Source organism: Azolla caroliniana, unplaced genomic scaffold, assembly GCF_043228905.1.
Source record: "Azolla caroliniana isolate FFs.n. ecotype wild unplaced genomic scaffold, voAzoCaro1.0.p SCAF_13, whole genome shotgun sequence".
Taxonomy (NCBI): Eukaryota; Viridiplantae; Streptophyta; class Polypodiopsida; order Salviniales; family Salviniaceae; genus Azolla; species Azolla caroliniana.
Genome location: NW_028230448.1, coordinates 19,360,365 through 19,385,464, shown reverse-complemented (window position 1 = coordinate 19,385,464; position 25,100 = coordinate 19,360,365). Strand labels below are relative to the sequence as shown.

Here is a 25,100-nt window from a genome sequence, read left to right as displayed (position 1 = left end):
TAAACATTTTGAATATTAACAGATATTAGGACTTATGCTTACGGAGTATCCTCAGATTGACTTAATCGGAAAAGAATTTGAGCAATATGGCATTCTTTGGCATGTCTGTGGTGATTTTATGCATTCTCTTCCACAATGGATGGATGGGCCATTCAATCTCATAAATGCAGATGAAGTAGTTTCCAATGTTGACAAATGGTTTCGGAGTACAGCAAAATGTACAAAACTAACAATAGGAGAGAGCAAAATTGTTGCAGAGGACTTAAAAAAAAGAATTGAAAAATTTCAGGTTGAATAAAATACTATTGATTGCTTATGTATAAAGTTTAAACTGAGCATATTGAAGAGAAGATACACGCAACCTGAGCTAAAAAAAAAGAGAATTGGAATTGATGCTCCATTAAGGCTGTGTTCTTTGTAAGGTTATAACAATAGGTTTTGGTTTTTAGAAATTCAGTTCCCCTATTACCATAGTTTTTGCTTTGTTTTTTTAGGAAACACAGTTGAAAATGTAGTATAAATTTTCTCTAGTGGAAGATGTAATCTCTTGTTTGGTCTTATAGGCCATTTTGGCCTCTTAAAAGACGTTAATATATATATCTATATATCTATCTACACACACACACACACACACACACACACACATCTAGGATTTAGTACATGGAAGCATAGTTGACTGGTTTTTTAACTATAACAAGCATAATATGGCAAAACAAATATATACGTGCTGGTTTACAAATGACTAATTTATGCCATATTCACATCTATTTGTCCTTACTTTAAAACATTGAAATCCAAGTTTCTCAACATTCCATGTACTCTGAATGCTTGATCTTAATATGGATTATTTTTCAAGATACTGTAAGCTTGCTTGCTTGTATGAGCATGCCTTTCCGTTTCAAAGATTTTAAAATTGAAAACTAGATTGGTCTTATTAGAACATATTATGTTTCAATATATTCCAAGCTTATGAAGCTCCATCAAATCCCAGAGGGTGTGAACTATATAAATGAGGAAAATATTTTCTGTGCACTTTATGACAGAATTCTCTCATTTAACAGTCTCAAATGCAGTTCTATTTAAAACGTTCTCCTCAATTAATTTCATTTAAATGTTGGTATATGTGAATCAGTCTAAACCTTGAAAATTTTATTCTGTCAGGTAAACATCCCTATGATCTCTTCACTGCGAAATCCAGGAATGAGAGATAGACATTGGAAAAAGATAAGTGATCGTCTTGGCTTTGAACTTTCTCCACATGCTGGTTTCACTCTAAGTACTGCACTACAGCTCAACCTTCCATCTTTCTTGCCAATCATTGATGAGGTAGACTTTGAGTTTCTCATTGTATCGATTTATGAATTTATCACTTTTCTCATGAATTAGACTCTTTGTTTTACAGGTTAGCGAGTTTGCCAGCAAAGAGTATTCAGTGGAAATTGCCCTTGATAAGATGCAGGGAGATTGGGTTGGTGTTAAGTTTGATTATGTCATGTATAGGGACACTGGTATTGCTATTTTGCGGGGTCTAGATGATCTACAAACACTTTTGGAAGACCATATAGCCAAAACACAATCAATGCAGGCATCCCCTTATATTGCTCCATTTGAGGATCGTGTAAAGCTTTGGTTGTCAAAACTGAATTTTGTGCAAGAGGTACAGTTTTGAACCATTTCAGTCCAAATATGAATCACCCATGCTTATCTGAAAAGAAAATGAAATGCCTTGATAGTACTGAAACTTCATACAGGTATCATCGTTTAAAGATTAAATTGATGACATGTTGTATGCAATATTATCCTGGATTGTTTAGAAAATGCTGTTCAATTCAGCATAAAGCTTATTGTTACTAATATATATATGTGTGTGTGTGTGTGTATTACAGAAATAAGGTCTGTAAATCATTTCTAAAACTGTTTGTCACTGCAGCTTCCAATCCTATTATGTCAATAATGAACCATAAAGGATTTTGGTAGTTTCTTTTTGATATGTCCTTAATTGGCACCGACACATTAATTTAGCACTGAGCTATATGTCTGGAATAAATGTTTTCTCACAGTGTAATGAGTTTTCTAACCTAGTAACATATTTGTTACAATAATAGATGGTTTTGTATGGTAGTACAATTAACAAGTACTCAGTGTAACAGTATTTTGTTTCTGTCACCCACAGGTTCTTGACGAGTGGATAAATTGCCAACAGCAATGGCTCTATCTTGAGCCTATTTTTGGTTCAGAAGATATTATGCAGCAGATGCCTACAGAAGGCCGTCGGTTTAAAGCTGTTGACACATCTTGGAGAAAGATTATTGAGAAATTGATGAAAAATCCAGAAGTACTTGTTGTTGGAACTGATGAGGATCTATTGAAGAGCCTGAAGGAAGCTAATAAACAGCTCGATATGGTTCAGAAAGGTCTCAATGATTATCTTGAGACTAAGCGACTGGCTTTTCCTAGGTTTGCGTCAACCATAAGAACATATTTCTCCTGCATAAAATAAACGAGGAAATATAGCACTAGGGCTCTGAAGTGTATCTGCAATGTACTGTCAGATTTTCATGGAATAACTTTGTGAAGCTCCATAATTTGTGTTAAAGACATAAATTATATATGATATACTGGCTCTTGAAAATTTGGACAGTCCTTTCACTGTACTTAAAGGTAAAACAGATTACAGTGCTAAAGCGTCTAACTTTATTTTGTGTTTTATTATTATTTATATATATACAGATTCTACTTTCTGTCTAATGATGAGTTACTCGAAATATTGGCTGAAACCAAAGATCCTTTGCGTGTCCAACCTTTCTGCAAGAAGATATTTGAAGGGATTCATCGGCTCCAGTTTGAAGATAACCTTGATATCAGTGCCATGTTTAGCGAGGAAGGGGAAAAAGTAGAATTTATAAAAGTTTTCAATCCCAAAGATGCACAAGGGGCAGTTGAGAAATGGCTCATCCAGGCAACTCTCATTCTAGGATACTCATTTCTTTATAAAGTTGCATCTGAAACTGTAAATGAAAGATCTGTTTCTGGTACTCATGAAAATATATGCATAACAGTAGACTTATTATTTTTATATATTTAATTACCTAGAAATATTTTAGATCTGTCAGAAATTCTACAGCTGTTTGATTTTTAAACTCTTCATATCTAGAAAGAGCAATACCTGGATTTTGGTTCAATAATCCGCTGTCAATCTATTTGCGTGGATGAAAGTATGTTATTGCATATACATAGCACAAATATGCATATGGATATAATTATTTGCCTGTAATCATTTATTTTAATGCTGTTGTGCTTCCACATTAAATTTTAGGGAGATTTCTGTTCTGGAATAAAGTCTGTTATCTAAGGTAAAACTGATGTTGATTAGGTTGAAGATGCTATGAGAGAAAGCTTGAAAGACGTAACGTTACGCTCATATGAGGCTTACTTAGGACATGACCGAGTAGAATGGATCTTATCTTGGCCAGGCCAAGTAGTTTTGTGCAGTTCTCAAATGTATTGGACCATGGAAGTGGCTGATAGCATACAGAAGGGAACTTTGCAGTCTTATCAGCAGAAACTAAATCAACAACTTCAATGTATTGTTAACAAGGTCATATTAATAAAAAACTGTCATTTTTTGGGAGTTGTTCTATATATTTTTAGCCTGCCTGCTAAATTATGTTGGTAAAAATGTTCTTAGGTGAGAGGAAAGCTTACTAGCCTTGAAAGGAAGACAATTGGAGCACTCATTGTGATAGATGTTCATGCACGTGATGTGGTGAAAAATTTGGCAGATGCCAACATTTCCGATGAGACTGATTTTGAATGGATAAGTCAGCTGCGGTAAAGTTTAAATTCTGTATATTTATCACCACAAGTCGCCCAGTTTAATACATAAGAAAATTAGGATGATATCACAAATCTCATTTTGGCAACCCACACTAGGTTGAAGAAAGAAAGAAAGAAAGATATATTAACGTCTTTTAAGAGGCCAAAATGGCCTATAAGACCAAATAAGAGATTACATCTTAAGTGTTGTCTCGTCTTTGAGAACAAATCAAAATAAAATAAATATTACACAGTAAATATAAAAGTAAATAACATGAAAAGAAAAGAAAAGAGGGAATCTGGTTTTTGGCACATGTGAGATCCTCAAGTTAGGTATATTGTAGTTTTTGTCTTCGAAAGATCTCTAGCATAGGTCGATCCAAAATGGAAATGTCTCCAAAGCAAGGGAAGCACCTACGATGGTGGGAGATAATGGCTTTTATTTGTCGATGACAAGGGAATCTGGTTTTTGGCACATTTGGGGGAATCTAGTTTTTGAAGAGAAAGAACAGAGATATACATGAAAGCCCAATCACGAATATGAAATTATTGTAATCTAAGACTTGTTTGGGACAAGGGTTTGCATTCTCAGAGTTATTTTCTGAGATTTGGGTGATAGTATGCATCCTTGATTTACTCCAATTGTGCTAGCCACAGACTCCGATAACCCATTGAGGGACTGCTGCACTTTTTCTAAAACGGATTCATATACAGCATAGATTCCCATTGCATATCTAGAGGGACTCCAAGGGCTCACAGTACAATGTCGAAGTCTTTTCAGAAATCCACAAAGAAGCAACAAATCCTCTTTTTATGGGCATTGCCCTCCGCAATACAGGCTCTGAGGGTCAATATGTGATTCGAAGTGGTGAATTCCATTTGAAAGCCTGCCTGCGCAGCTGAACGACTGTTATTTATTTTGTTTTGTTCTCAAAGACGAGACAACACTTAAGATGTAATCTCTTGTTTGGTCTTTATAGGCCATTTTGGCCTCGTCAAAGGTATTCATCTTTCTTTCTTTCTGCCCATACACTCAATTCTGAATCTAGGATCGAACTATGTAGTTTAGCCAAGTAACGACCAATCATGATTATCCTATAATTGCTTGGCATCATGTGATCTCTGCTCTTGAAGACCGGAACAATGATGTGTTTTATTTAGCGAGCAGGGAAACATTCACATATAGCTCTATTGAAAGAGGTGTGTTAGCAACAGGAACAAAGTGTCTTCGGGATCGATAAAGTACTCACTACCAATCCATCATGATCTTGGGCCTTCCCAAGTATTAACCAGTCAATGGCATTTCTTACATTTTGGGAATAAAAAGGTGAATTCACGTGGCCATGAACCATGTGAATGGGGGATGCCTGGGGATATCATATAGTACTTCTGCATATTCATACCACACCTGAGGTGATGTCAATTGTGTGATAGGTTGCTTCTCATTATATATTTTCCATGCTCTTAAACTTTACACATTGTCCATGCTCTTCTACTTTCTTGTCCTAGGAACAACTGATACAAATATTCTTCAAATTTAGCCAAACATGATCTCTTCTTCTTCCTCTTAAAAGATATTAACATGAAGCTATTGTAATGTCTTTGAAGAGGCCAAAATGGCCTATAAGACCAAACAAGAGATTATATCTTACAATATTTTCTCATCTTTGAGAGCAACAAATCAAAATAATACAACAAAAAAAGGAGTCGGTTCCCATATATACCTGGCTTTTCTTGTATGCTTTCGGCAAGCAAAAAAAAACGTTAGCAGACCTACGACACTTTGCACCATAGTACTAAAGAATCTATGTATCTAAGAACTTAAGATTCTAAACTTAGACTGAAACTTTTTCCTTTGAAAATTCTCCAATATGGCTGCCCCAAGATGTGAGATCTCTGAAGTCAGGGAAGTACCTTAGGTGCCGGGTGGTAATGACCTTTATTTTCGGTGACACAGATGATGAGGTCATGGTCCAGATGGTTGTGGTATATGTCCGTGGCATATTGTTATGCCTGTTCTATTGTAACCCCTTCTGAGTGTCGTGGTCGAAAATTCAGTTGTGTAGTCCTTGATTGACTTGTAGCATGAGGAATGATGTGGCTAAAGAAAGTTGTGTTTGTCCTCTGTTAATGACCTTGTGGTTGTATTGTTGCCCTTCAACAACTTCTCTCTATGTCCCTTGAGCTCTAGTAAGAACAGTGCCAATCACTGTTAGTCATATTCCATGATCTTGTGCAGTGGACCAAAGCGTTGTTTAAAGAGGCAGTGCTATCTCCCTCTTATTTCATTAAACACATTGCAATGGCAGACATATGGTCTTCTGATTCCACCCCTTGTTATCACAATTGGGTTATCCCACCCCTTCCGTAGGTTTGCGTGCATATCTGTCTATCTCAATTTCTTACTTATGTGAAGAGGTCCTGAGCTGCCCGATCACAATACACAGCACATGAAGTAGATGTGTATCTGTATAAGAAAGCTTGATAATAAATCCATCCAATGGCATGTAGGATCACTTGATTCTTTTCCCCTTATTCATGTTTAGGCGTGGACAATCCAAGCTATTGGAACCGGGATATGCATTTACACTTATGCTATGCAGCTAGAACCATTCTTTCATTTTAGTATACCAACAATGATTGTTTCCATTTTCAACCTGCTATTTTGATGACTTAAGTGCCAATCTTGAGTACCTTTGCTGAGGGAACTCCCAAATCCATTGGATACTGGTCACTGATTGGAATAATGTCTTGGAACTATTGGCGCTGCTCCTATCCCCCCACCCCCCACCCGTCCTGCGGATTCATGGGACACATGTTTTGCTCCTTATCATGCAAGTGATCATCGTGACTAAAGGTCTCTCTAAATCTATCCAGTTATGAGCCTGATGAAGGCTTGGTTCCCAAATCTATAGTCAAGAGATGAGTTGGAAAAAATTTAGGTTTTTAGGTACATACAAAATTTTCATTTATGTCAACAACTACGAAACATAATGTGATTTGCTTATGACTATTGGAGGAAAAATAGGATAAACTACTCACATTTGTAGGATTGATATGAGTGCATTCCCTCAATTTACCATTTGAAAATAAATTCCTTTATAGGAAAAATGTAGTACCTTGGTACATAGATAAATTATTTGTATTTAATCAGAGATGCTTGGAATGATGATGTAGGTATGGATATGAAAATGCCATTGTCATGGTGCGAATGATAAACGCTTCTCAAAAGTATGCGTTTGAATACTTGGGAAACAGCAGCCGGTTGGTAATAACGCCATTGACAGATCGTTGTTATCGTACATTGATGGGTGCTCTTCATTTAAACTTGGGTGGAGCTCCGGAGGGACCCGCAGGTTATAAATATTACTTTTGTTACTTTAGATCATGTAGTGAAGTATAAAGAATTTACTTATTTGTTCATTTTTGAGTAACATTAATTCCAGCCCTGTATATGTTTTATGGAAACACATAAATTCAATTCTCATTAAATATATCATTATCTTCTAAATAATGGAAGTTGCTTGAGGTCATTGAATTGTGGAAACTACTATTGTGCAGTGAATCGTACCAAGACACATTTCTACTGAAACGGTGATTCATCAATTAGATAGGTATTTTTAGCGTCCATAGAAAGAAAGAAAGAAAGAAATATTAACGTCTTTTAAGAGGCCAAAATGGCCTATAAGACCAAACAAGAGATTACATCTTAAGTGTTGTCTCGTCTTTGAGAACAACAAATCAAAAAAAGAAGTAAATAGTACTCCGTAAATATAAAAGTATATAAGAGAGGCCAATATTGACCCATGGGACCTAAGTACAAAAGTTTTCTTGGGTGTGTCTCCTTTCTAAGAAGGGGATATTCATACTTTGAAGCACCAAGTCTCGATCTGTGAATACGGAATACACATATGAGCTCAACCTTCTAGGTGTTCTCTTTAGTGTGGCACTCAAGTCATCGCACCCTCAAATTTGAAAATCATGTTTTGGAATTGCGGATGATATCCATGGGATCAAGGGTTAGGACTAAATGATGTAGCACAAGGTATTGATGCTATAATTTTGGTTGAAACTTGGGAGCATGATGCAGAATGCATACCTACTATAGACAGCTACCTTGTAAAATCGTATGGCCTCACTCAAAGGGAAGATTGAATGCGCAGGGATAACATATAGTTACCATGAGAGCTTAGATAATTATATATGACCACAAATAAAAAGTGGTATTTTGATACATTTGTAACACCGAGTCTTCTCTAAGGGATAAAAACTTGGGGTGGAGAGATTTGGAGACGCCAAATCTACCTTGTTTAGTGTCCTCACACCAAATATTTGTCGATGACAAGGATTGTGAAATCATGGTCCACGAGGCGGGGGGCTTATGTGCATGACAAATTGCTATTGCCCGGTCAATTGTAGCCCCTTTGCAATGTCCTGGTTGGGAGCCAGGCGTGTAGCTCTTGATTGACTTGAAGCATGAGTAGGAGTGATGGGGCTAAAGAAAGCTGTAATTGTCCTTTGTTGATGAGCTTGTGTGGCTATATTGTTGTCCTTCAACGACTTCTCCGTATGTCTCTAAAGTTGTAGAATGAAAAGCCGCATGCATCGTTGGTCCTCATATTCCATTACCTTGCGTAGTGGGCCAAAGCCTTACTTAAAGAGGCAATGGTATCTCTGTCTTGTTTCATAAAATCAGTACAATGACAAACATAGTGATCTTCAGATTCCACTCCTGGATGACACAATTGGATCTCTAACTAGAGCTATTCCACTTCAGTGATCTTTCTTCTAGAGGTATTCGGGCATACCTGAATCTCTAACTAATGTGAAGAAGTTTGTAGCTGCCCTATCACACAGTGTGGCACATAAGATAAATGTATGTCCATATAAGAGGGCTTCATGATGAATCCATCCTTCGATCTGTGTAAAAGGTGTGACTTATAGTTGGCCATCTTCCTAAAAGAGCTGTATAAATGTATACAAATGACATAATTATATCTCATCATAAATATGATAGGTAGTTTATAAGCAAATTAGAAGCTAAAATTAAACCTTAAACAGGCAATAGTAGTGTGGCCCAGGATTCTTATTTGCAAGTATCATTTATGGTAGTATAGTATGTGTCTTCTTCCTTGACAATTTTAAGTTTCTTTCTATTTGTGGGATGCATTTTGTCATCCAATTTTGTCACATCACATCTATGGTTTAAATTTGTTCACTATTTTACTATGTTTTCAACAGGCACAGGGAAGACAGAAACTACCAAGGACTTGGCAAAAGCAATTGCAATGCAGTGTGTTGTTTTTAATTGCTCGGATGGTTTAGATTATTTAGCCATGGCAAAGTTTTTCAAGGGCTTAGCAAGCTCTGGTGCTTGGGCTTGTTTCGATGAGTTCAATCGTATTGATCTCGAGGTAAATATTTTCTCATATCAATTACCTCGTTCTGGATTGATTATCACATTAGAGATACATTAGTTCATACAAAGAAGGATGTGAATGCACAATTTGAAGATGTCTCAGCTTATAGGGATTAAGTGTAGATAAGAATTGCTGGGAAGAAAGAAAGAAAGATATATTAATGTCTTTTAAGATGCCAAAATAAGAGAAATAAGAGATGAGGGAAACTGGTTTTCGGCACATGTGAGATCCTCAAGTTAGATTTATTGTAACTTTTGTCTTTGAAAGATCTCTAGCATAGGTCGATCCAGAATGGAAAGGTCTCCGAAGCGAGGGAAGCATCTGTGATGGCGGGAGATAATGGCTTTTACTTGTCGATGATAAGGGTGTTGAGGTCGTGGTCCATGGGGCCGGGGCCTATGTGCACGAAAAATTGCTATTGCCTGATCAATTGTAACCCCTTTGTTATGTCCTGGTCGGGAGCCCATTTGTGTATCCCTTGATTGACTTCTAGCATCAGTAGGAGTGATGGGGCTAAAGAAAGTTGTGATTGTTCTTTGTGGATGAGCTTGTGTGGCTGTATTCTTCAACAACTTTTCCTGATGTAATCTCTTATTTGGTCTTATAGGCCATTTTGGCCTCTTAAAAGACGTTAATATATCTTTCTTTCTTGAGGTCTAGCAAGAAAAGTCCTAGGCACCGTTGGTCCTCATATTCCATTACCTTGCGCAGAGGGCCAAAGCCATGTTTAAAGAGGCAATGGTATCTCCCTCTGATTTCATAAAAGACACTAAAGTGACAAACATAGTGTTCTTCGGATTCCGCTCCTTGATGACACAATTGGCAAATTCTTTCTTCTAGAGGAAGTCGTGTGTATCTGCCTACCTCAATCTATAGCTGATGTGATGAAGTTCACAGCTGCCCTATCACACTACGCAGAGCATAGGATAGATGTATGTCCATATAAGGTGGCTTGATGACGAATCCATCCTCCGATGTGTGTAAGATATGTGTCTTATAGTGGGCCATCTTTGTACCAAGTGGTATTTTGGGGCTGATCCATGGTATCTTGTTTTCCAAGTTAATAATATAAGTTCAGATCACTTTATTCTTTTCCACTTTGGTCATATTGAGTTGGGGACAGTCCAAGCTATATTGGAACGGGGGTAGTGCATTTATACTCATGCCATGTGACTCGAACCATTGCTGCATTTCAGCATACCAACAATGAGTGTCTCCATTTTCAGCCAGTTGTCTTGATGAAATAAGTGCCGACCTTGGGTACCTTCGTTTAGGGAGCTCCCAAAGACGTTGGATAAATGTCACTGATCGGAACAATGCCTCGGTGATTGTAGGTGCTGCTCCCATCTCTACCCGGATTATATTGTGGGGCACCGTTGCTTTGCTCCTTATCATGTGGGCAATCATTGACACTAAAGGTCTCTCTAAATCTTTCCAATGATTTGTCTTGTCAAGACTCGGTCCCCATGTTTACACTCCATAGAGAAGAGTTGGTGTGACAAGTGTATCAAATAACCATAGCTTAGTTCGTGGCTCTTGGAATTGCAAATGTGCACATTGTCTCTCGAGAGCACCAAGGGCAGCATATCCACGAGAAAGTCGGGCACAAGCAGCCTCCCGTAAGTAGAACGTAGGCCCTGTAAATGTTACTCCTAGGTATGTGTAGGAGCATGTGTATTCCACCTTTTCCCCTCCCAAGAAGAATTCTGGTTGTGATCTTGTTACCCATGCTTGAGTGGGGTTAAACACCATCACCTTAGTTTTATCCATGTTGATTGACAAACCTTTGTCCGTACAAAATAGTTTAAAGGAATTTAGAGGTCTTTGTCGTCTCTCCGGAGAGTCAGAAATCAGCACAATATCATCAACATATAGTAATATTTGTATAGCTATACCTGCTCCCGAACCCCCGAATCTCTCTATGTAATGTGATACCTCATCTATATAGGGACCGAAGGAAGAAAGAAGAAGAAGAAAGATATATTAATGTCTTTTAAGAGGCCAAAATGGCCTATAAGACCAAACAAGAGATTACAACTTAAGTGTTGTCTTGTCTTTGAGAACAAATCAAAATAAAATAAATATTACACAGTAGATATAAAAGTAAATAAGACGAAAAGAAAAGAAACGAGGGAATCTGGTTTTTGGCACATGTGAGATTCTCATGTTAGGTATATTGTAGCTTTTGTCTTGGAAAGATCTCTAGCATAGGTCGAGGTCGTGGTCCATGGGGCCGGGGCCTACATGCATGGCAAATTGCCATTGCCCGATCAATTGTAACCCCTTTGTTATGTCTTGGTCTGGAGCCCATTTGTGTATCCCGTGATCAAAAAAATAAGTAATACTCCGTAAATATAAAAGTATATAAGATTAAAAGAGATGAGGGAATCTGGTTTTCGGCACATGTCAGATTCTGAAGTTAGATATATTGTATCTTTTGTCTTCGAAAGATCTCTAGCATAGGTCGGTCCAGAATGGAAATGTCGCCGAAGCGAGGGAAGCACATGCGATGGCTGGAGATAATGGCTTTTATCTGTCGATAACAAGGGTGTCAAGGTTGTGGTCCATGGGGTCGGGTCCTACGTGCATGGCAAATTGCTATTGCCCGATCAATTGTAATTAGAAATATAGTTAAGACACAACTAAAGAATCTTGTCATCTGTACATGTAAGATTCTCAAGTCAGATATATTGTACTTTTTTTGTTCAAAAGATATTTAGCATAGGTCAATCCAGAATGGAGAGCTCTTTAAAGCAAGGGAAGCATTTGCAATGGAGGGAGATAATGGAATTTATTTTTCCATGGGTGGTGAGGTCCTAGTCCATGATGGGGCTAAAGAAAGCTGTGATTCTCCTTTGTTGATGAGCTTATGTCATTTTACTGTTGTCTGTCAACAATTTCCCCGTGTCTCTTGAGTTCTAGCAAGAAAACCCCCAAATGCCATTGGTCCTCATGTTCCATTACCTTGCACAGTGGGCTGAAGCCATGGTTAAAGAGGCAATGGTATCTCTCCTTATTTCATAAAAATCAGCACAGTCAAACATAATGTTCTTCCGATTCCACTCCGTGATGTAACAATTGGCAAATTCTTTATTCTAGAGGTATTCTTGCATATTTGCCTACCTCAATCTCTAATTGATGGGACAAATTTCGCAACTGCCCTATCACACTGTGCAGCGCATAGGAAAGATGTATGTACATATAAGAGGGCCTGATGATGAATCCATCCTTTGATGTGTGTAAAAAGTGTCTTATAGTGGACCATCTTTCTACCGAGTGATTTCATGGGGCTGATCTATGTTATTTTGTTCCAACTTGATAATATCAGTTTGGAGTACTCTATTTTTTCCACGTTGGTTATGTTTAGATGGGGGCTATACAAGCTATATTGGAGTGAGAGAATGGATTTATTGGTTTCATGAATGTAGAATCTATGTAACCTCACAATTAGAGCAAAGTCAACTGGTACTGCAGTTCAAAGCATTCTGCATTCTGGGTGTTTCTATCATTTATTGGTAAAGGATGTGATAGGCATACATATATCAATAGTTCACGATACTCCAAGCTTTTAAAGTTTCAGCAGTCTGTGTTCAATAAGCTTTATGATTTACCGAAGTACAGCTACGCTGTGTCTCAACATTAGATCGAAGCTAACTGATACAACAAATTCTTAAATTTCCAGATTCTGAGTGTGATATGCTCTGTGATCCTGTTTCATAATGTAGTTGCTATTTAATTAGTCTTGGGTAAGAGCTGAGCTTCCAAAGGAACCAAAAACTATACATTTTCTTATGACTTCACCTATAGGCTTTTTCCTATTTCTTTTTTTATTTTTTTTATTTTTATTTATTTTTAATCTTCTACATGGCATAGAGTTGGGGGGCAAACTTTATGCGACTATAGTTTCTATGTACAATATTTATAATTCCTTTGAAAAGAAAATAAAGACCACATTTTCCTGAATGGCAAAGCTAAGAATGCTACAACATAATTGCAGTACAGCTTAAAACTTTCTTAAATATAAATTTTAAAGTTAAATTAATTGTTGTATGAAACATGTTTACATATACACTTTCCATAACTAGATATTGGAATCTCTGTATTTCAGGTGCTCAGTGTGATAGCACAGCAGATTTTAACAATACAAAGGGCAAAAGCTGCAAATCTGAAGACATTTGACTTTGAGGGGGTAAAGTTAACCCTAAATCCGACATGTAATGTATTTATCACAATGAATCCTGGCTATGCAGGTCGGTCTGAATTACCTGACAATTTGAAGGCTCTTTTCCGCACTGTTGCCATGATGGTTCCTGATTATGCATTGATTTCAGAGATAACCCTTTACTCCTTTGGTTATCTTAAGGCCTGGGAACTTGCTAGAAAGCTTGTGGCAACGTATCGTTTGTGCAGGTGAAAAATAGAACAAACCCTTCCTGAGATCTGATATTGTATGTGGTGACTAAACTCTTCACTTGATATTGCAGTGAACAGTTATCCAGTCAAAATCATTATGATTACGGAATGAGGGCAGTGATATCAGTGTTGCGTGCAGCAGGTGCTGTCAAGCAGGCATTTCCTGAAGAAGAAGAAGCAGTCTTAATGTTGAAGTCCCTAAAAGATGTTAATTTACCAAAATTTCTGGCTCATGATATTCCTTTATTTGAAGGAATATTGCTTGATTTGTTTCCGGGAGTTGTTCTTCCAGCTCCTGACTACAGGGTAATGCGTGAAGCTATTATTGTTGTATGTAAGAGATTCAATCTTCAACCAACTCCCATATTTTTGGAAAAGGTATTTTTTCAATGACTTCCATGAATACTGACACTGCCTTTTCCTGCTTTACAAATTGTCAGATTATCTTAAATACGTGAATTAATATGAATTTTTACTAAATGTTAGGCGCACATTATTTTTCACACTCTCGAAGAAGTGAGGTATCATATGCTCGTGGCAGGGAAGAGGCAAAGGGAGTATAGCATTCAACTATATGCATAGAAACTACATCTAGATGCGGGAAAAAGGTTATCCAGAAAGGAAGAGATAATACTGAAATATAATACATGTCACCCACATCCTGTTGATATCCAATGACAGTTTTCGCAGGAATATAATTGGCATTATCTTTATGCAAAGAATCTAACTCTAATAGAGTTGAGTATTCAAAACCGTAGTGTGTGCGAGAGAGAGTGGGTGTATAAGCAAGAGAAGGAATCAGAAAGAAAAAGAAAGAAAGAAAGATATATTAACATCTTTTAAGAGGCCAAAATGGCCTATAAGACCGAATAAGAGATTACATCTTAAATGTTTTCTCGTCTTTGAGAACAAATCAAAATAAAGTAAATATTACACAGTAAATATAAAAGTAAATAAGATACGAGACGAGAAAATCTGGTTTTTGGCACATGCGAGATTCTCAAGTTAGGTATATTGTAGCTTTTGTCTCCGAAAGATCTCTATCATAGGTCGATCCAGAATGGAAATGTCTCCGAAGCGAGGGAAGCACCTACGATGGCGGGAGATAATGGCTTTTATTTGTCGATGACAAGGGTGTCGAGGTCATGGTCCATGGGGCCAGGGTCTACGTGCACGGCAAATTGCCATTGCTCGATCAATCGTAACCCCTTTGTTATATCCTGGTCTGGATCCCATTTCTGTATCCTGGGGTTGACTTCTAGCATTAGGAGTGATGGAGCTAAAGAAAGTTGTGATTGTCCTTTGTGGATGAGCTTGTGTGGCTGTATTCTTCAACAACTTTTCCCGATGTCTCTTGAGCTCGAGCAAGAAAAGTCCTAGGCATCTTTGGTCCTCATATTCCATTACCTTGCGTAGTGGGCCAAAGCCTTGTTTAAAGAGGCAATGGTATCTCCCTCTGATTTCATAAAAGACACTACAGTGACAAACATAGTGTTCTTCAGATTCCACTCCTTGATGACACAATTGGCAAATTCTTTCTTCTAGAGGTAGTCGTGTATATCTGCCCACCTCAATCTATAGCTGATGTGATGAGGTTCGCAGCTGCCCTATCACACTACGCAGCACATAGGATAGATGTATGTCCATATAAGGTGGCCTTATGACAAATCCATCCTCCGATGTATGTAAAAAGTGTGTCTTATAGTGGGCCATCTTTGTACCAAGTGGTATTTTGGGGCTGATCCATGGTATCTTGTTTTCCAAGTTAATAATATCAGTTCGGATCACTCTATTCTTTTCCACTTTGGTCATATTGAGATGGGGACAGTCCAAGCTATATTGGAACGGGGGTAGTGCATTTATACTCATGCCATGTGACTCGAACCATTGCTGCATTTCAGCATACCAACAATGAGTGTCTCCATTTTCAGCCAGTTGTCTTGATGACATAAGTGCCAACCTTGGGTACCTTCGTTTAGGGAGCTCCCAAAGACGTTGGATAAATGTCACTGATCGGAACAATGCCTCGGTGATTGTAGGTGCTGCTCCCATCTCTACCCGGATTATATTGTGGGGCACCGTTGCTTTGCTCCTTATCATGTGGGCAATCATTGACACTAAAGGTCTCTCTAAATCTTTCCAATGATTTGTCTTGTTAAGACTCGGTCCCCATGTTTACACTCCATAGAGAAGAGTTGGTGTGACAAGTGTATCAAATAACCATAGCTTAGTTCGTGGCTCTTGGAATTGCAAATGTGCACATTGTCTTTCGAGAGCACCAAGGGCAGCATATCCACGAGAAAGTCGGGCACAAGCGGCCTCCTGTAAGGAGAACCTAGGTCCTGTAAATGTTACTCCTAGGTATGAGTAGGAGCGTGTGTATTCCACCTTTTCCTCTCCCAAGAAGAATTCTGGTTGTGATCTTGTTAGCCATGCTTGGGTGGTGTTAAACACCATCACTTTAGTTTTATTCATGTTGATTTACAAACCTTTGTCCGTACAAAATAGTTTTAAGGCATTCAGATGTCTTTGTAGTCCCTCCGGAGAGTCAGAAATCAGCACAATATCATCAGCATATAGTAATATCTGTATACCTATACCTGCTAGGTGTGCTCTGGAACCACCAAATCTCTCTATGTACTGTGATACCTCATCTATATAGAGACCGAAGAGTGTGGGGGATAGTGGGCATCCTTGCTTCACGCCAATTGTGCTAGCCACCGCCTCCAGAAAATAAGAAGATACACACTAGGGTGATGGCAGCTTATGCACTGAAGAGAGCTATATTAATTAACTAAAGATCATCCACAAAACAGAATGGGCAAAGGGGGTTTTATATACAAGTCCTCAAGGGACTGCCATATTAAATGTGTTGGTGGAATCTAACCAAGATATCCACTTGAGTATGATTTTGTCATAAGAATATCTAATATTCTTCGACTACATTAACACTCGGCAACTACACGGATTACAATAAAGTGTGCTCACACACTTTTTCACACATCGTCCTTTTCTTCATAAGCACAAGTTCACACAAGTTGAGCTTGATTCTCAACATGCCCCCTCAAGGTCAATTGTGTGTCCTCTTAAGCTTGGTTGTCTTGGCGTAGTTAAAGATCCGGCTACAGTTGGTCGGACCACTAGACCGTGGTTTTCCCATTGTTTCAATGTACTCGATCTTGATCTGGCAAGGTCAATCTTGCCGATCCAAAATTTCGAGCTTGTCAAAGGTGCCGACAGGGTCGGGTTTATCTCTAACTTCAAAAATTTAGGGCTTTGAAAAGTCTTCCTCTAACTTGCCAGGTCAAGTTGGATTAGATGTGCCAGCCTTACTTTGCCAATGCCGGTCTCACTCTTCCTCTTTTATGGTGCTGATTCTCCATGTTTTCCTTCATCTTTGTACTTGTACTCCCCCCCAAGATCAGCATATCGAGTGGTCTATGATCTAGATCCACTGAGAATTGCCGTAGCTTGTCGAGACCTAGCAGCTTAGTGAAAATATCAGCCACCTGGCCGTTGGTGCCAACATATTGGAGGTCAATGTCACCGGCCAATATGCGCTCACAGATGTGATGATAGTGCACCTTGATAGTGCTGAATGGATCAATATTGGCTTGTTCACCAATTTGTTAAAGTCTTTCAGCAGTCTTTTAAGCCATACAACTTCGTAGGCAGCTATAGCTGCGGCCCTATACTTTGCCTCAGTGCTCGATAGAGCCACTGTTGGTTGTTTCTTGCTGCTCCAGGATATTGCTCCACTACCGAGTGAAAACATAAATCCTGAAGTGGATCTCCAATCAGATGCATTTCCCGCCCAATCAATATCCGTGACGCCTTTGAGTCGAAGTGGTACTCCACGCTTATAGAAGATTCTATAATAAAGTGTTCCACTAACATAATTGATCCATGTGAGTGTCGCGGGGGGTTTGCATGAACTGACTAAGAAGCCCAACCAGCCGGATAGCTGAGGTCTGGTCTTCTTTATTTCATACTTGCTGTCGACCGATCGGTATGGTTGATCTGAGTCTGCCCTCCGCCTCTTGCTCAAGCATCTTGCCCTTTTATTTCTTTCTGTTGGTGTAGCACCAAGGTGATACCACGTCAGAGGTTTCTTCACGTGCTGCAAGACTCTGATTGCTGTATGACACCTTAGGTCCAGTCAGGTGAAGTGCGGGCAGACTCTCTGCTGGTTCTCCACCCATAATGGTCGTCCACATCTCTTCTTCTTCACTCTTAGAATCTGCTCCAGATCTGTTTGTTTCGAACACGACGGGGGTCACTGATGTCCCAAAATATTTCTCGTGAGGGGTGATGTCATGGACACCCTCGGTCGTACATCATGAGATACACAGACATAACTGCTGCCTCTGCCCAATAGATCTTGGGAATGTTCTTCTCCTGCAGCATGGTGCGGACCATCTCAAGAATTGTGCGATTCTTCCGCTCAGCAACACCGTTTTTCTATGGTGTATACCGGCAAGAGAATTCCCGGCGAATCCCCTTCTCTTCTAGAAAGGCCTTGAACTCGGTTGAGAAGTATTCTTGGCCACCATCAGACCGTAAGCATCGAATCTTGCGATTCGTCTCATTTTCCACGTGATTCTTTAACTTGAGAAAGTAGGAGAAGACCTCATTTTTTTACTTCATTGGGCATATCCAAGTATGCCGCGAATAGTCGTCAATGAAGGTAACGAAGTACCTACACCCACCGATTGTCGCTGTTTGAGCTGGACCCCATACATCTGAGTGGATGATGTCCAACAAGCCTTTACTCACATTTTTTTTGCTTAGGAATGGATGCCTATGTTGCTTGCCTAGCTGGCACGCCTCACATACATTATCAAGATGTTTCAAAGTAAATTGCGGGAATCCGTGCACAGCCCCTTTTGTTTGCATTGATCAGAGTTTACCAAGGTTTACATGGCCAACCCTGTTGTGCCACAACTCAATATCAGACTCAACCTTGAGTCACTTTGCATACATTGCTGTGTTCACCTCAGTCACATCAAGAATAAACATGCGACCTTCTCTTCTTGCATGAACGATAAGTTGGCCCTTATCCTTGATGAAGCAACCTTCCTGGTTGAATCGTACTTGCATTCTTTGCTCGACAATTTGGCCAACCGAGAACAAATTCTTTATGATTGTTGGGACATGCAGTACATCCTTCATGTAGCCCTTGTTGTCATGATTGTTATGGGCCACATCTCCAATGTGCTCAATCATGTGTGGAGTCATCGCCGGTCTCCACCACGCTGGGTCTCTCGGGTTCCCTCAAATTCATGAACCATTCTTGATGACTTCTCATGTGATTTGAGGCACCTGAGTCGACGAACCAGACATCATCAGGTTGGGAAACACTTGTTATCTGGCTATTCACCTGGTGTCGCATAACAAACATTGGCCCTTTGTTTTCTAGGGCAGCCATCACAGCTGAGTCATTCTTCTTCTTCCGACACGGCTTCAAAGTGGCCAGGCTTTCCACAATACCAGCACTTGGTTTGCTGGTTCTGCCTGGTTGATGCAGGCTGGTGGAAGCTCCCCTTTTTGCCGGAATTCCCTCGGTTGTTTTGACCTTCTTGCTGCCTGGAATTAAACTGTTGTGGACCTCGTCCACCTCTTCCTCGGCCATTTCCACCCCCGATTTCCACGACCATGACCGTGACCTCGATTGAGATCATCATGTGTATATAGCATCTGCTCATCAGATGTCGTGCTTTTCGACCATGTATGGTTCTCCTCAACCATTAGCATGGATTGCAAGTCGAAAAAGCTTGGGGGGTTCTCCCTTGTTGTTATGGCAATTCGAAATGAGCCATATTTTTGTGTGAGGCCGCCAAGGCAGATATGCACCATCTGGTCATCATCAACTGCGACATTGATGGAGCCAAGTGAATTGCAGAAGTCTTTGATCCAGAGGTTATAGTCCGTCACGGAAATATCCCCCTTCCGAATATTGTTCAACTCCTGCCGGAGTTGAAGTTTTCTCGCTGTGGTTGAAGCCGCGAAAATCTTCTTCAGGTTTTTCCACGCTTCTGTCGGGGCTTTCGCATCTTGAATATAGCTTAACATGTGATCTTGCACACATGTTGCCAAACAATACATTACCCTACTGCCGCCTTGCTGCCATGTGGGGTAGTTGGGATTTATAATATTGGGGGTTGTTTCTTGAGCTCCCTCGTATAACTCCAATACCCTTGCCCAACTAAGTACTGCTGCATCGTATATTCCCAAGATGCATAGTTGTGCCTGTCCAACTTCTCTATTGGAAGTGCGCTACCCATTTGTGCATTCATCCTTCTGATTTTGCTTGATTCGTATGCTCTTGTTAACGTGAGCCTCTTGCCGTGCAACACTACAGCGACGATAGCCAATTTGAAACAGCGTCTCTAGCTGCTCACACAGTTTCAATGGTAGAGCTCAGTGAAGGATCTCTAACCCTCACACTCACGCACTTTTTCACACGTCCTCCTTTTCTTCATAAGGACATGTTCACACAAATTGAGCTTGATTGTCAACAATCCTACTCTAAGATGTTTCGACTTTTAGAGACCATGTAATGTCATAAGTGCTGGAGTGCTCAGGAATACAAGGGAAAGAAAGGTTGAGTGGTCATTTGTTTAAATAATCATACATTCAAGAGTACCAAAGTAAGTACTATTAATTTAAACCTAGTTGAATTTTTCAGCAGATCTAGGAATAGACCACAGATTTAAATGTAATGTAATACCTAACAAAGAACTGATCTTAGCTAAAGATGCTTACTGGAAGCCTAACTATAATTTCTATTGATTTGCACCCCCAATATATCATCTTCATTGTATATTGCAGTGGAAGTCTATATTGAGAATAAAAATCCCCTTAGCGATCACTTTTATTTGACATATAATGTATCAAATAATTCATGAATGAACACCGTGTGATTGTGAATATATACCTATAAAGGAAATGTTTATGTTTTGCAAAGCAAGGGTATGGCATACATCTAATAAAGATACACACTTACGATGAACACAGATATTCCAACTGTATGAGATGATTCTTGTGCGACATGGTCTAATGCTTGTTGGATTATCTTATGGGGCTAAGACAGAAAGCTACAGAGTTTTGGCAGCTGCATTGACTGACTTGTGTAATTCTGGTAAAATGGAGAATGTAACAAAAACTTTCATTATCAACCCAAAGTCTGTCTACATTGGTCAGCTGTATGGCCAATTTGATCCTATTTCGCATGAATGGACTGATGGTGTTCTTGCAAAGAGTTTCCGGACAGCTGCTGTAGACACATCACGAGATAGAAAATGGATAATATTCGATGGTCCTGTTGATGCAGTAAGCGTTTACATTTATTTTCTTCTGTAGAATCTATGTGGCTTCCTTGGAATGTCTATGCCTTTAACTTTTAACTCATTGTTTGTAGGTGTGGATTGAGAATATGAATACTGTTCTGGATGATAATAAGAAACTCTGCTTGATGAGTGGAGAAATAATTCAAATGACATCATCCATGAACCTTATATTTGAGGTGCAAGATCTTGCAGTAGCATCCCCTGCCACAGTTAGTAGATGTGGTATGGTTTACACGGAACCAACTCAAATTGGTTGGATACCCATGAAATGTTCTTGGATGGAGAAGCTCCCCCAAAAATTCCCAAGTCTTTTAGATAATTCAAGTATAGTTGAAGCTTTACTTGATTGGCTTGTAGAGCCGTGTATTCAGTTTGTCAAGAAATATTGCAAAGAGCTTGTATCTACTGCAAGCATCAACCTTGTACAAAGTCTTTTGAACATGTTTGAGAGCCTACTAGATGAGTTCAAGGCACCCAATACAGATTCGAAAGTACTGAAAGATGATTTTTCTGCATTACCGACTGGGAAAGACTTGGAAGTGTGGTTACATTGTCTGTTTGCAATGTCGGTAGTGTGGTCAATAGGAGGAGTTCTTGATGCGGAAAGCAGGCTTAAGTTTGACAAATTCTTTCGTAAACTACTTTCTCAAGAGGAAAACCTTGATTATCAACTCAGTGCAGGACTCAGAATACAGAAGCCTAGCTTCCCATTTGCTTTACCATTTCCTGTGACAGGGTCTGTTCATAGTTTTGCTTTTGTCAAGGCTGAAACATGCTGGAAAGAATGGATGGAAACTGCTGACAAAAGACCTCCAGGATTGGATTCTGAGTTCAATGATATCATTGTAGCAACAGTGGACACAGCTCGCTATTCATATTTATTACAGGTCCTTGTTACCCATCAAAAGCATGTGCTATTAGTAGGACCAACTGGAACAGGTATGTTTGTATGACCATATTTTAGATTTCTTGTAAATTTGTAATGGTAGGAAATTACTACTGGTAGTGTAATAACTTCTCTCTGTTATAGAAGGATAGCCTTTTAACTTTCATGTAACAAAGTGTAGTGAAAATACATCAAAATGGATTCAAATCTGGAACAGCATACAAGCTACTAATTTAATTCACTGCAGGAAAGACTGTCTACATAAAGAATGTGCTAACAGAGAATATTGACAAAACCTTGTACCGTAACATCATGATGACCTTCTCTGCACAAACGAATGCGAATGTAACGCAGGTACATTTGCATAAAGGCATTCTGTAAGTCTTAAGAAACATTTAACTTTCATTTAAGATTATTGATCATACTTCAATGATATTTCTAGGATATAATAGATACAAAGCTTGACAAAAGGAGAAAAGGTATTTATGGTCCTCCATTCGGTACAAAATGTGTTGTTTTTGTTGATGACTTGAACATGCCAGCATTGGAAGTCTATGGTGCCCAACCACCAATAGAAATTTTACGGCAGTGGATGGACCATGGAGGCTGGTAAATTTTCAGAAAACTAACAGTTTTGCCATTCATTCAAATTCTGTAGTCGAAGATTTATTAGAAAACAGAATGGAAACGCTATCCTTCACGCATGCACCCAAACCTTCTAGAAAATACATTCCCCAGCATTGTTGAGCTTTATATTACATTAATTTGTGGAGTGGCCCAACATCATAATTGGAGATGCAATGATATATTTTGTTTTTCTCATAGTAAACATGATTCTCCTGGTTCCAAACAGCACAAAGAAGAACTAGGAGATACAGTTCCAGTGTATCCATTTATAACTCTGTCTTTATTTCCAATTAATGTGAAGACATCCCTTTGTTGTAGATTGAGTCATGTTTTGTATGAATACTAGTCCGTGGAACTTCGTCCAATTTTCTGTGTCTACCAATGCTTTTCTGGAAGTAGTTATTAGAATGTGTATCAGTCACATGTATTTAATGCGGTGATCATTTAGGTTTTCATTTAACCACTCCTAGTTATAGAATAAATTATAACATTGGATTTTGTGAGCACTGAGGACAATGCAGATGTTAGGGAGGATTGTTATACAATTGTGATTATGTTCTTAGATGCATGCAAGTGAAATGAGAAATTATTATTCTATCAATATCAATAACAACAACAATAATAATAATTAATATGCATAATAGTTGATCTTGACCGACCATTCTGTTTCTATACGCAAACACACAATAGCATTATAATTATGATGTATTTTATGCATTTTCAGGTATGACCGAACTGATAATTCTTTCAGACAAATTCAAGATATTCAATTTGTTGCGGCCATGGGACCGCCTGGAGGGGGCAGGAATCCAATAACACCAAGATATTTGAGACATTACCATGTGCTTTCTGTGACTGATTTTGATGATTCTAGTCTGAACACCGTCTTTGGAACTATAATGTCATGGTGGGCAAGGAAATCACATTTGGCAACAGATGTATGCATAATGCTGGTCAATTTCCGAATTCTCAGTTTTTAAGAAATTTTAAGTATCTAAATTGATGATTTCAACCTTTCAGGTGGCTTCTGTAGGTTCCAGTCTAGTTGCTGCAACCACTGATATCTATAGAGAGATACAACGTGAACTTCTACCTACGCCATCAAAATCGCATTACACATACAACCTACGGGACTTTTCAAAGGTGTTTCAAGGAATATGCATGATGGGAGGAACTTTAGATAGCAAAAAGTCTCTTATACGTTTATGGTGCCACGAATGTTTGAGAATTTTTCATGATAGACTTATTGATGATCAAGACAGGCTTTGGTTTCTGAAATATTTAAGGAAAATGGTAGAAGAGAGGCTGAGTCTTAAATGCGATTTTGTGTTTGAAGATCCCCAAGCAAAAGACACAGAACTGAACATCAACGAAGCCCTTCAAAACCTTTCTTTTGGCGATATAATGGACACAAATAATATTCCTAAGAGGTAAGTACCAATCACATATTTTAGTAGCATTTATTTTTATTTGTTCTAAAAACCGAGACAACACTCAAGATGTAATCTCTTGTTTGGTCTTGTCGGCCATTTTATATATCCTTTTTTCTTTCTTACTGAGTTTAGTAGGTATTGAGCTATGATGATAAGAACTATCCTTTATTGAACATCCTTTGACCTGAATAATTGCGTGCATATAGAGTAGAAATTTGGGGACCAATCTCTCTTAGGGAAAATAACTGGACAGATTTGAAGAGACTTTCGTCTTGATGATTGCCTGCATGAAACAGGCAATAAGTCCTCTTATTATGGGCTCTGCTCTCCTCGATAAGGGCTCCGAGGGTCAATAAGTGATCCAAAGTTGTGAACCCTTTCTGAAAGCCTGCCTGTTCAGCTGAACGGCAGCAATTTTGCTCTGTCCATATACTCAATTCTGACTCTAAGATTGAACCATATTGTCTAGCCAAGTAATGACCAATCATGATATTCCTATTGTTGCTCAGCATCATGGAGTCTCTACTCTTGAGGATTGGTATAATGGTATGTTCTGTGCATCTAGTAAGGAAACATTCACACATAGCTCTATTAAAGATGTGTGCTAGCAATGGGAGCAAGATGTCACAGGTATAGATAAAGTGCTCATCTACCAATTCATCATGATCCTGGGCCTTCCCAAATGTAACCGATCAATGTCATTTCTTGCATTTTGAAAAGGTGGATTCACATGGGCGTGAGCCTTGTGAGTGGGGGAGTGAGTAACTAATTAATTAAGTGAAAAATAAGAATTATAGCCTAAAGAAAGGAAAGATGGGTGCCAAGCCACCCGACCAACCCCTAGCAACGATGTGATGTCCCATACCATCGAGCAACCTCAGTTTGATGGACTAATAGAACAAGTGTTTAAATTAATGAGGATAGGATTCCTATTATGGAGTTTTCTCCACACATACATCGATTGGACATAGTCCTTTGATATTAATGTATTATTTTAGCCACAAACCTTGATTGATGTTAACATTCATCTTCATGAGTTATACGTTGTATAAACTATTTAAGGGATATGCAAATATAGGTTGCATATTGCGTGAGACAAGTTACTACTGCTCAATAGAGAGCATGATTTCATGCCAACAAGCATTGGCAAACTCAT

General features: G+C 38.9%; 1 protein-coding gene across 1 annotated transcript in view; it reads left to right on the top strand.

Annotated features, from left to right (window-relative positions):
- The window catches only part of LOC147856550 (uncharacterized), a 44,581-nt gene that overhangs the window by 3,389 nt on the left and 16,092 nt on the right, over positions 1–25,100 (top strand). Inside the window, exons 5-21 of the mRNA XM_087329084.1 lie at positions 23–289; positions 1,162–1,326; positions 1,403–1,657; positions 2,174–2,457; positions 2,731–2,959; positions 3,374–3,598; positions 3,689–3,831; positions 6,994–7,172; positions 9,058–9,230; positions 13,345–13,646; positions 13,721–14,027; positions 20,667–20,981; positions 21,070–21,937; positions 22,132–22,238; positions 22,327–22,493; positions 23,236–23,449; positions 23,532–23,941. Coding sequence (XP_087185210.1) covers positions 23–289; positions 1,162–1,326; positions 1,403–1,657; positions 2,174–2,457; positions 2,731–2,959; positions 3,374–3,598; positions 3,689–3,831; positions 6,994–7,172; positions 9,058–9,230; positions 13,345–13,646; positions 13,721–14,027; positions 20,667–20,981; positions 21,070–21,937; positions 22,132–22,238; positions 22,327–22,493; positions 23,236–23,449; positions 23,532–23,941 — 4,610 coding nt within the window. The remainder of the gene's footprint in view (positions 1–22; positions 290–1,161; positions 1,327–1,402; positions 1,658–2,173; positions 2,458–2,730; positions 2,960–3,373; positions 3,599–3,688; positions 3,832–6,993; positions 7,173–9,057; positions 9,231–13,344; positions 13,647–13,720; positions 14,028–20,666; positions 20,982–21,069; positions 21,938–22,131; positions 22,239–22,326; positions 22,494–23,235; positions 23,450–23,531; positions 23,942–25,100) is intronic.